The sequence below is a fragment of the Crinia signifera genome, chromosome 6 (assembly GCF_055691185.1).
Source record: "Crinia signifera chromosome 6, ASM5569118v1, whole genome shotgun sequence".
Classification (NCBI taxonomy): domain Eukaryota; kingdom Metazoa; phylum Chordata; class Amphibia; order Anura; family Myobatrachidae; genus Crinia; species Crinia signifera.
The window spans coordinates 257864036-257877187 of NC_139222.1; the positions used below are offsets into that span (position 1 = coordinate 257864036).

At 43.9% G+C, this 13152-nt stretch overlaps 1 protein-coding gene across 1 annotated transcript in view; it reads left to right on the forward strand.

Moving 5' to 3' along the window:
* Positions 1-13152, forward strand: part of LOC146009247 (alpha-2-macroglobulin-like) — an 89748-nt gene that overhangs the window by 37774 nt on the left and 38822 nt on the right. The window contains exons 20-24 of the mRNA XM_083149414.1: positions 1388-1514; positions 4164-4285; positions 7333-7393; positions 8987-9070; positions 11618-11794. Of these exons, the coding sequence (XP_083005540.1) occupies positions 1388-1514; positions 4164-4285; positions 7333-7393; positions 8987-9070; positions 11618-11794 (571 nt within the window). The remainder of the gene's footprint in view (positions 1-1387; positions 1515-4163; positions 4286-7332; positions 7394-8986; positions 9071-11617; positions 11795-13152) is intronic.

Below are 13152 nucleotides of genomic sequence, written 5' to 3' on the forward strand. Positions count from 1 at the left end.
GCCATATAAGCCCTATTAAGATCAATAGAAGTGGTGTTAAAAGCATGGTATAAATTCCTGGGTCAAATTAATAAACTGGGAGCTCCGATTGGACACTTACCCATTGACTCCATAGCTAAAAGTATACCAAATTTAAACCTAAATAGCTGGAAGAATAAAGGAATCAATACGCTATCTGACTTATTTTATTACAAACAATTAATGTCCTTTACACAACTTAAAGAAACATTTGGGGTTTTCAACACCGATTTCCAAAAATATTTACAATTAAGACACTGGATGCAATCTAATATCTTCCAGTCTAGAGAGATGGAGCTACTCCCAAGAGAGATGGTGACCCAAATATTAGGGGCACGAAAGAGAGGGGGAACCTCCCTCTGGTACAAAACTTTAATGCAAGGGATAGAGGCAGAGAAAACTACCTGGCAAATTAAATGGGAACAGGAGCTAAGTTTCTCCCTAGAGCTGAAACAATGGGACCAATTATTTTGAATGGTGCACCAAATGTCAAAAGCAGCTATACACACAGAAAGATATCTTAAACTATTCTATCATGCATATTACACACCAGTCAAGATACATAAAATATTCAGGGAACAAACTGACGTGTGCAGGAGGTGCTCCATGGAAAGAGGAGACCTCATACACATCTTTTGGTCCTGTAAGAAATTAGAAGGATTCTGGAGAGACATCGAAAATTTTATATTTGAGGTAGTGGGGATAAGACTCCAGCTAAATGCTCCAATGGTCCTCTTACATATAGGAATCTTTAATCTTGACCTACCAAGGAGGTACCTGATAAACCAAATCCTTAGCACTATTATCACAGCTATAGCCCAGTTATGGAAACAAGAACAGCCTCCGTCCTTGCAGACGGTTATAAACAAAATAAAGTTTAATTTTAAGATGGAAACCCTAAACAGACCAGGAAACTCCAAGATACGGAGTTCCTATGGAAGGAATGGGAGAACTTCCAGACAATAATATAACATCAGATAAACACAGATAAAACAGATAAAGAGTAAGAGAAATTAGACACTAGGAATACTAAGGAGTCCTACTTAACTCCCGCCTCGTTCTCTTTTTCCCCTGCAATATAGAGATAAAGCTAGAGATATGTATAGAACTGATTATACTCATCAAGTAAATTTGATTTGACTGTCGTAAATTGTAAGTCTTGTATGTATTGTCTTGTCTAAAATGTATATAAGCGAGAATATATCCCTATTGTATGTAATGATGTTTTGAAAACTGAAATAAAATAAAAAAGAGTTCGGAGTTCTTAAAATACTATTTTTAGAAAATTAAGCATTTTCTACTCAATGAATTGATGATTAATAGCAAACTCCATTGGCCAATCAGACCTAAGCATCTGTTATATTGACAGGTTCAGATCACTCTGCAGCCTACCCTGGAATTAGAGCAGACGCCATGTGCAGACTGTCAGTACAGCAGCTGCTTGTGTGCTGATCAAAGCAAAACCTTTCGCTGGAACCTGAAAGCCTCTAAACTGGGTAAGATGATGCCAGAGACCAAGGTGGCACTGCCCGTATTGTTGGATTCACGTTCAGCTAGTAGAGCATCCTGGGAGTCATGCAGAGCCACATTTAATGTCTGACATAAGTCCACCCGAGATTGCGCAAGGGCAATTGATTCACAGTAAGGGCCTGGATGTTGCCTGTTCTCAGTAAGCCACGTGTGCATTAGCCGGGACCTGTAATGTCTCATTATACAGTATTTAAAAATAACAAACCCACCTACAGTATGTACATTGAAGCTTATGGCTTCTTTTGTTCTACTTTTTTTGTTTTCGTATTTCTTCACTTTCTGTTTTTTTCCCAGCAATCTAGTGGTTAAAATAAAAGATCCCTCTCTGGACAAAGCTAGAATTGTTTCACCAGAAGCTGCAACACAAATATCAGTAACCAATGAGAGAGGCTCTTTCATGCTGTAACTAGCCAGGGCATAGCCCTTGTGATTTATCACTTTAAATATGGATTCATTGTTTTTTTAGGTACTTGTGTACTTTCATGGCTCCCACGATGAGCATTGTACAGGGAAAAATCGCATTGCATCGCATCGCATGCGATCTGATGCGATGTAATTTTTCACTGAAATTATGGACATGAGTTGACATCATGTAAAATGCTCCCCAAATGTCATTTTTCACACTGTACCACCCCCACTATCAATGCCAACCCGAAGCGTGGTGAGTGCAGTGAGCCCGCGAGGGGCGGCGGTACGCGTCCTACGACCTTTTCATACCCCCACTATCCACGTCGGCGTGGAGTTGAGAATAGAAAGTGTGGCGAGCGCAGCGAGCCACCGAGCCCGAAGCGTGGCGAGGGGACGCGGATACATTCACAGGTATCCGCGTCCCCTCGCGGGCTTCACAGGTGTCCGCGTCCCCTTGCGGGGCTCGCTGCGCTCGCCACGCTTCGGGCTCGGTGGCTCGCTGCGCTCGCCACACTTTCTATTCTCAACTCCACGCCGACGTGGATAGTGGGGGTATGAAAAGGTCGTAGGACGCGTACCGCCGCCCCTCGCGGGCTCGCTGCGCACGCCACGCTTCGGGTTGGCATTGATAGTGGGGGTGGTACAGTGTGAAAAATTACATTTGGGGTGCATTTTACATGATGTCAACTCATGTCCATAATTTCTGTGAAAAATGACATCGCATCGCATGCGATCTCATGCGATCGCATGCGATCTCATGCGATCGTATGCGATTTTATAAAAATGCACAAAAACACGGGAAAATCGCATCGCATGCCACTACATATGGCATGCGATGGCATGCGATGGGAGCCGTGAAAGTACACAAGTACCGTTTTTTATTAGGTCTCAGAGGGGTTTTCCAAGTCCCAGGGGAAGATGTATCAAAGCTTGGAGAGAGACAAAAGGGGTCTATTTACTTACCTTTGAAGGAGATAAAGTGGACTGAGACAATGTACCAGCCAATCACTTCCTAAATGTACAAGCCAATCACTGTCATGTCACTACAGCTAGTGACATGACAGTTAGGAGCTGATTGGCTGGTACTTTATCTCAGCCCACTTTGTCTCTATTACAGGCTTAGTAAACATACCCCAAGTTACAAATCAATCAGCTCCTAACCAGAGGTGTATTTATATCTTATGAGGGTCTAAGCAAGAAACCGTTATGGGGCCCCCCTTTCTCAAACAGCCCATAGCACTTTATGCTGTCATCACCGCGCACCTTGGCTCCGCCTATTTTATGTGCGTCTCCTTCCCTCGCATATTCATGAAGAAGCAGCAGCGGTTCAGTATACATCCCAACATTTTTATTTTGCTGATCAGGACCCTCTGCAGCGCACAGGAAAGGAGGCGTGGTTTCTGTTAAAAAGGACGTGGCCTCACTGGAATGTCACGGCCACAAACCACTCCCCTCTTCCCATCACTATGGGGGCATGGCCAGTGCACTGTGAGCTGCTGGCCATGATCCTAGCCTAGTTCCTTTGTTTTACTGAATAGATGCTGTCCAGAGCAACAACAGGCAGGGGGTCTTCAAATACACCCCCCCCCCCCACACACACACACACACACACACACACACACACACAAGCAGCGGGACACTGCTGGCCATGGGTGAGACACGGGACAGTCCCAAGAAAATGAGACTGCCCTGTGAAAATCGGGACAGATAGGAGGTATGGTTCAGGTCCTAACAGAGCAAGATGGAAGTTGGCACATAGAGGGGAGAGCAGCAGAGACAGGAGAGAGATGCAAAGAAAGAGGAGAGAGAGACAGAAAGACAGGAGAGGGAGGGGGAGGAGAGAGAGAGGCCGAAGCAGGAGAGTGATAGAGATGAAGTCAAAATGTATCATATAGTCCCAGCTTGAGAGCTCTGTCAAATTGTCATGAAGTTATAATGCAGTAGCGGCCCAGACCAACCCACCTCCGGACAGCACAATAGCGGCCCATTTCTCCGGCAGGCCAGCACATTTGCGAGGCATGACTAATCCCCCCTCCCTTTTTCAGCAAAATAGCAGGAAATATGTCCCATTCATACTCCCCCTTCCACCCTCCCCCATCCATCAGCAACATAGTGGCCATTTGTGGTGCATGACTAACGCCCCAGTCACTTGTAAACTGTGCTCATTATTTAAATGATGTGTTATGTTGTCTTTACCCCAAATCCAGGAGAGGTAAATATCACTGTGAGGACGGAGGCTGTGGACACAAAAGACCTTTGTGAAAATGAGATCCCTGTTGTCCCTAAGCAAGGCAGCACTGACACAGTAGTGAAGCCCTTACTCGTACAGGTCAGTATGTGGATATACAGCAATGCTCGCTTCCTAATGACCAAAATTCTGTATTCTTATTGGCAGTGGCGGCTTCTACGTATAGGAGGGTGGCTGCCACTGCCCACAATGCTGGCCCCTCTCTGCTGCCACTGCTTCTGGTCCCGCTGGGGTCACAGGACCGGCGCAGGCACAATAGCTTCCTTGGTACTGCACATGCGCTGGCTCTCGGCTTCTATGCTCTGCTTCGGCAGCAGCCCAAAGAAGCTACAATATGGTCCTGGCGCCTGTACAATGCAGATGACAGGCACTGGGACTGACTCATGCGCAGACCCCAGATTCTATGGGCTGCAGTTGTAGCAGCCCATAGATGCATCCTGGAAGGAGGGAACACCTCCAAATGGGACTGCATTGGGTGACTGGCAGGTAAGATTTAGAATATGTTTACTTTACTTTAATTATTCAGAGCACAGTGGTGGGTTTTACCTGGAGGGGCTGTAGTCCTGCAATCCATAGGTAAAAACTGCCACTGCTTACAGGGATCTATTCATCATAGTCCCCTGATAATTAAGCATCCAACTAACTGTGAGCTATGGCAGTGGATACTTAAATACAAGAGCAAGTCAGTATTTCTCTGGTGCGGGGAGTGCAGCGATGGGTGCCGGGTCCCCATCAGGCCCCTCCAACAGGTCCAGGCCAGGGTAAATAGTACCCACTCCCCCCTCTGTACCACGGTCAATCGTGTAAGTGTGAGACCTGAGCTGATCTGTGCGCATGGCCACTGGGCAGTAGAGGAGGAAGGATCTGCCCAGATTCCTCTTTGCAATTCAAGTCCTTTTTCTCATAGGACGGAGCAGATGATACTTGTTTCCTAGCATGGCGCCCACTACTCTATTAGCGTACAGGGCTATTCTGCGTAAAGAAATCGCATCGCATCGCATGGCGTGTAAAATGCTGTACGATGTGTATTAACACTGTGTTACTGTGCAGATGTGAGAGTGGGTTGGGTTATGTGGGTAAATAGAGACCCTAGTGTTACAGATGGGCCAGCCTGCGGGAAACAGAGAGCGGGAACGGCAGAGAGTGAAATCGCATCGCACGCATCGTATGTCATATGCGATGCGATTTCACTACGCTTGCGTACGTAGAAAATCTGGGCACCGTGCTAGGAAACAAGTACCGAGCAGGCTATGGGAATTAACACAGGCAAACTCCGAAGTGGAACATTTTCTTGTCTACTAATAGTGAATGGGCCCATTACATAAAACATAAATTTCTGCATGCGTAACAGCCCATTAAGGATGAATAGGATTCTGAAGCCATAAAACTACACACCACGCTGACATGTTCGCTTGGATAGTATATGCTAAGTGTATGCGATCCTCAGCCATGCAAATGCAGAAGGAGGCACATTATCACATTCAACCTCCTTCCTGCATTGTTATTGCTAGAAACTGGGATCATAATGTCTCATTCCGTCCTTCATTACCCCACTTGGTCGTACATGATATGTTCTGACTGTGGAGCACTTTTGGTGGGGAAATGCCAGATGCCACCCGCAGGAGCACGCAGATATGGGTACAGATGAGATGGCCAGCACGATTTGCCGTTCCGATATGGCAAATCGTGCCGATATCATCTAAGTGTGTGCCCAGCCTAATGCTCCATGTGAACCTTAGACACAGGCTTCCGTTCCCCATATGTATGACTACTAGACACGCTAATGGGGCCTACACATGGGGAGATACGGCTGAGCGTTCTGAGCAATGCTAGATCGCTCTGAATGCTCAGCAAGATCGCTCAGCACACTCCGGTGCGAACACTGGTCCTGACCGGCATTTAGGAGACTAATATCCGGCATGCTGGATATTAATAGCCGGGCAAGAGTGATGCGCTGGGCTGCACATCCCTATGCTCCTAAACACAGAGCGATGTAGAGGCATTTTCTAAGCAATCTAGTGCTGGTGTAGAATCAGTGGGTGGCATGTCTTACCAATGCCAGAGGCATGAGCCCCCTGCACTAGCCTGATGGTTTCTCATATTATAGTAAAAATAGAAAGGAACCACCAGTGTAACTATAGCTGCTGTATCGGGAGGGTGTAAAGCTCCCAAAAGTACAAGAACAAGAAAAATGGGGATTATGATACAGCACTCAGGTTTTTACTGAATACATTTATTACAATACTAAAAGAGATGTAATACAAATCTTATACAATACATTGGAATTCCAAGGTCTTTAGATGGAAATGGGTGTGAGATGGATGGCTCTCCAATAAAGTGCTAGGGCAGGATGCAGTGGCTCAACGCGTTTCGGCGTGTTCACACGCCTTCATCAGGAGCTGGTTGAAGGCGTGTGAACACGCCGAAAAGCGTTGAGCCACTGCATCCTGCCCTAGCATTTTATTGGAGAGCCAACCATCTCACACCCATTTCCATCTAAAAACCTTGGAATTCCAGAGGACATCACACCCGGACCAGTTTTGTTGTAATACCATCTTGGATCCCCCGAAACCTGCACCCATTACATCTGGTATCAGCCGTACCTTAAGGACTGCCTCTTTCATCATTTCACCAATTGTGTGACATTCGGGAATCCTCCAGTGGGAAATCTCCGGGACTCTGAAAATCCTTTCCTAATAAGGTCATCCACAATATATGGTAATTATAAACCCTGGTGTTGATTTGGACCAAAAATATCCACTTTTGCCCCAACATCGATTACTAGCTGGAAATTTATCCTTTTTTAAATACAGTTTTATCATCATTTTTAATTGTGAGAATTCTCATACGCAATGTATTGTATATGATTTGTATTACATCTCTTTTAGTATTGTAATAAATTTAATCAGTAAAAACCCGAGCGCTGTATCATAATCCCCATTTTTCTGGTTTCTCATATTAGCATAAGGTAGTCAATCAGGCTTCCGCAGCTATCTGTAACCACAGCCGCTCTTCATGTGACTCAGAATCAGCTGTAATCTGTAACGTCTTGCAGAAAGCACTGGTACAGTAACATTACATTCCATCTTCATGTGTTCTCTCTCTCCTGCATGTGTTGGTGATCATAGCCCGGAGGTGTCCTGGAGGAGAAAGCTCACAGCACTCTGCTCTGCATCAAAGAGGGAGAAGGTGATGACTGGATGATAGGAAACGACTGTGTGATGTGTTGTGACGATGAAAATGATTAATATCATTACTATAATTGTATTTATTATTGATTAATAAATATGTATATTACTCTACTTAACAGTCACTTTCTTTGTCATAATGCACATAAGCAGAGTCAAATGCAGAACTAAATTGCCTCTGAACAATGTGTGATGTTGGCCGCATGAAGATGGACCTAGATCAACTGTAGGTGTGCAACAAGGACGTGCAGTCAGGGGAGGCAGTGCTTCCCCTGTAATTTTGTTGAAAATAATAAAAAAATATATTTATGACACATATTCTGTGTCATAAGTATTTTATTGATATTATTTTAGTAATTTGTGACATTTAAATTAGTTTGGGAGGCACCGATCATTGTGCCTCCCGAACACGTGTAAGGGGATAAATTCAGTTATATAAATTTGTTTAATTTTCTTTTTTATAGAAGAAGTAAAAAAAAAAACAGCGGTACTTGTTCCCTATCTGGGCGCCCATCGCGGGCATCGCGGGTACATCGTATGTCATTATAATGACATGCGATGCGACCGACGCGATTACCGCGATTTTACATAGGGACCAATGTTAAATGTCCCAATTGACCCGCGATGACCGCGATTTACCATAGGAAACAATGTTAAATGGATCAATTTCCCCAAATTATCATAGGGAACAATGGGAAATGGGGCAAAAACACCCCTGAACATAAAAATGTCCCCCCAAAAGTAGTTGACGCCACCCCGCCATCAACATGAACCCGAAGCGTGGCGAGCGCAGCGGTACGCGTCCTCCGACCTTTTCATGCCCTACTATCCACTAGGGCGTGGAGTGAGAATAGAATAGTGTGGCGAGCGCAGCGAGCCACCGAGCCCGAAGCGTGGCGAGCGCAGCGAGCCCCGCGAGGGGACGTGGATACCTTCACAGTTATACGCGTCCCCTCGCGGGCTTCCCAGGTGTCCATGGCGACGCGGACACCTGGGAAGCCCGCGAAGGGACGCGTTTACCTGTGAAGGTATCCGCGTCCCCTCGCGGGGCTCGCCACGCTTCGGGCTCGGTGGCTCGCTACGCTCGCCACACTATTCTATTCTCACTCCACGCCCTAGTGGATAGTAGGGCATGAAAAGGTCGGAGGACGCGTACCGCCGCCCCTCGCGGCCTCGCTGCGCTCGCCACGCTTCGGGTTCACGTTGATGGCGGGGTGGCGTCAACTACTTTTGGGGGGACATTTCAGTGTTCAGAGGTGTTTTTGGCCCATTTACTATTGTTCCTATGCTGATTTGGGTAAATTGATCCATTTAACATTGTTTCCTATGGTAAATCGTGGTCATCGATGGTAAATTGAGGCATTTAATATTGTTCTCTATGGGAAAATCGCGGGCATCGCGTCTGGCACATCGCACCCGATTTTTTATCGGCCGCGATGCCCGCGATGGCCCCGATTTTACCCCCGATGCCCGCGATTAAAATCGTGGGCGCCCAGATAGGAAACAAGTACCAAAACAGCATCTAAATCAATGTCTTGCTTACACGTCAGTGCTTTTTATTTAATGTAATGTGAACCAATTGTCTTGTCTCTAGAGCATGCTAAGGTAGAGGAGATCTCTCTGATAGTCCCGGAAAACACTCTGGAGGATTCGGAAAGAGCCCATATCACAGTATTAGGTAACATTTGTTTTATTATCTACATCCAGACTCCTCTGCTTAGCAATGACCAGAAAATCCCAGTGATTGCACCCAGACCTCCAGTATCAGGATGTACCGTACATGCTTTTGTTTACACATGCTCATCAGCGTGGTCGGGATGGGCAAAATCAACCGTAGTTTTTCAGTAAATGTTAATCCGGGTTCTAGACCCGGATTAGACCCTGTTTTTTTGACTTTATGAAATATATCTTCTACAAGACGCACACAGGCCCACCTACAGCACTGGATATAACCAGGTTTTTATGCAAAAATATAGATCCATTTTATCAATCACAAATGTTCAGCTCTAATACTAGGATGAGAATTTGTTTCTGTAATATGATGTATGCATACTGTATAATTTTAGTTCATTAACCCTCTACCCTCTGTTAGACTCCAGATCAAAGAATATAGTTTATAATCTTGGTTGGCTGTTATAAATTGCCTGGACTATTTTCTATTAGTTGTATTCTAGAGCTTAGATCAGGGGTTCCCAAACTTTTTGGAATCACGGCACCCTGGAGTATCAGAATTTTTTTCGTGGCACCCCTAGGCCAAAATTTTCTTATTGAGTACTTTAAAAAATATATATTAAATTAAATAAATTGTGTTTATATGTGATCCTTAGGTCCATTTATGTTGTGAGGGACAGTATTCACTTCAGTTTGTTCTCATATTGTATGATTGGAAGCCATAAGCACTGATTTTCTCTATTACATTGACCATAAATAAAATTAATTGTTCATGGACCACCATCCCAGGGCACCCCTGCATGTGCTCTGAGGCACCCCAGGGTGCCGCGGCACACAGTTTGGGAACCACTGGCCTAGATACTATACTATACCTTTGTATTAGATCTTTCAGAGTTAATGCGGAGTATAATGCACCAGTGATTTATAGATGAGAGATTGTTACAGCTTTTGGGTCAATGCAAGAGAAGCCCATCACAGAGTGGGAGCGAGAGAACCATGGGGACCGACAGATCCAGTATTCACTCTTAGGCTTGGTCTCCTGAAAGGCCAAAAAAGCTATTGAAGTATTTCTTATGGAAGGGCAAATACCTGAAGCTGTTACTCAACAGAGAGATTCTGCACCAAAATTGTTGAAATTCTCCAATAATCATAGAATGTCTTTATAGATCATGACGTCCAAAAGTGATTTCTTCCCACAGTATATTTGATGAATAATGGTTTCGTGTGTATGGTCCAGAGTGAAGGCGATAAGTGGTCTACTGCGTACTTTCGCCCACAGTAATAGACAGGGCTTGCACAACTATTCTGATAAATCACAGGATCTTGCCTATAAACAATAGACAAAAACCTGATCAGCACAGATCGCTCAGTTGCAAACTGTTTCAGCACATCGCTCAGCACAGGCTGCAGTCGCCCCATGCGTACAATGCTTAAGTTGCGAAAATGTTTCAATTTGAACAGCATGCTATATACTAAGAATATTTTAAATGATGAACTTGAGATGAAATGTCAAGCTATCCACATGGATAGATTACCCACTGGTGACGATTGTGGAACAATCTGTCCTTTTTTGTTAAGCAAAGTTTTTGTAACACCTGGAAGAACCTTTCAGTGACTTTCTAACTTTCTTCCAGGCTTTAGAAAAATGTCATAGAACGGCTTCTACAGAAGCAACTATATTAGATAAAATGGACTCCTGATAGTGATTGTTGTGGGAAATTATGCCCAGAGTAGTCTATGAGTATCTTTGTTTAATAGCAAATACAAATAGAGGACAGCACAGACATAGGGGTCACTGCTATAAGGAGGGAGCACATTAGGCTGCAGGGACAGCTGAATGATCCAGTCAGTAAGAGCTGGGTGTCCTACTTGGCAAACTATGACAAAAGGTGATTGAAAACAAAGGTTCAATTATATATATACTGGTCTTTGACATCACTAATTTATATCCTGATGGTACATTCAAGACGTAGGCATAAGTCCATACGAAAATAAGTTTGTTAGTCCCTTTGTTGGGTTGGGTTTAAGTTGTTACTATTTACAGTATTTGTCTATTTCATTTTCATATTCTAAATTATATATTATAATGTGCATAATCAGGCTATTTAGTGGATAGTAAAACTCTACAATTAAATAATAAAATAAATACATTTAAAAAACACATCTCCCTCCCTACTAAAATATAGCATTAGCAAAACTAGGTTGGATGATTACACGGGGGGGCTTCCCATAAGTCAGCTATAGTCCTTTCATCACTGGGAATTAGCTGTTGTGCCGCTACTACAAGCAATACGGTAACCCATGCTGACCAGGCCGGATGCTAGCACCGGGAGTTTTATTTTTTGCGATTACTCACAAAACTACAGCTCATACTGAATCAGGCCCATAAGCCTCACCAATTTTGCCTGTGTGTCTTTATTCATTGTTTGTAATCTCCATAATGTGCTATGGCAGTGTGAAGTGCATGGTGTCTACATAGTTCTTGTTACAATACATCAGTGTCTCTTTATTCTATTATCCTGCATCATTTTGCTGTACCTCTGTTACCCTGCAGGAGATCTGATGGGCACAGCCATGCAGAACCTGGACCGTCTCTTGGCCATGCCGTATGGATGTGGAGAGCAGAACATGGTTTTATTCGCACCCAATATTTTTATCCTGCAGTATCTGGAAAAATCTCATCAACTGAACCATGAGATCCAGAGCAAAGCCATCAAGTTCTTAGAGAGCGGTAAGATATATTCTGGGCCTATTATTGTCTTTTGAGCACTGAATTTGTATTTGTCATTTGCTCTCTCACAGACCACACCAGGGAGTTTATTCTGGTTGATTCGCTCGGATGCGAATTCGCACCCTTGCGAATCAACCAAACCCTGCCTTGCGAATGGTTGGCTGCTGCCACCCTTTTGCAGGGTGACTTGCTCACACACATTATGTAATAACAGCTAGCATCAACACATCCTAAAATCTGCCTAACACGGGTTCGTGACACGTGTTTCGCATTTGAGCTTTCTCAAACTGGCCAGAAAGCTCAAATGCGAAACACGTGTCACGAACCCATGTCAGGCAGATTTTAGGATGTGTTGATCGCTGTCTGTACTAGTTAGGGTCACTGTCTCTATAATTGCCTCACCACCCAATACGTAGAGGTGAGAGCATTGATAAACAGCACAGAACAACAGAACCTCTGGTCCAAGGGAGGTCACATAACATATTGTTTGTGGGTGATCTATCAACCCCACGTCAAACTATTTATATCACAAAGCCAAAAGTGTACCACCAACCACTAGCAGAGGTCCTCATAAGCATGCAAAACAGAGGACTCTGCCATCTTATGTGAATGCTAGATGATCTCATACTAAATACTTATACACTGTTGCAAATCTCACAATCTGGGCTTTGAGCCAGATAACAGTGTGCTGTTTCACATTGTATTAAAACATGCACAATATGTATCAAGTGACATACCCGTAAAGCAATATAATATAAAGCCAATTGCTAAATATTGTTAAGCAAAATAAGGCCAATTGAAATATATTAGCTCGATAATCAGTACAGCAGTGTGACCTATATCTATAAAATACAAGGGAAATAATCCCCTCAAATTAAAGCTGCATCCCCCCAATAAATCTGCCAACACGTTTTAATCTTTAACACAATCTTTATTTCCAGCACATATATGTATTGTTTGTCCAACAATTTTTAACCCCTCCAATTTCGCACCTTTGATGGGTATCTCCTTATCAGGATACTAATAAAGATAATTGGAGTTCCCATTTTTTTTAAAGAATTGTTTATACAAACCTAAGAAACGTCCAATTTCTCAGATAGGAGTGCATCCGCTCACAACTGCTTTTTTCTTATGTTTTTTTTTTGACTTGTGATAAAGTACCAGGCACTTTATGACTTCTCCCCCCTTATCACTGCTTCATACATCTATCCCTAAGGCCCGTAACATCTATCTGGAGTAACCCATCCAACCCTCCCATTACTCCACTGCTCTCTGTTTTATCCTGTGGTTTTTCTGCAAACTGAACCCAATAAAATATTGTACAGAATTATTCTTCTATCCGTCATGTACTGTCACTT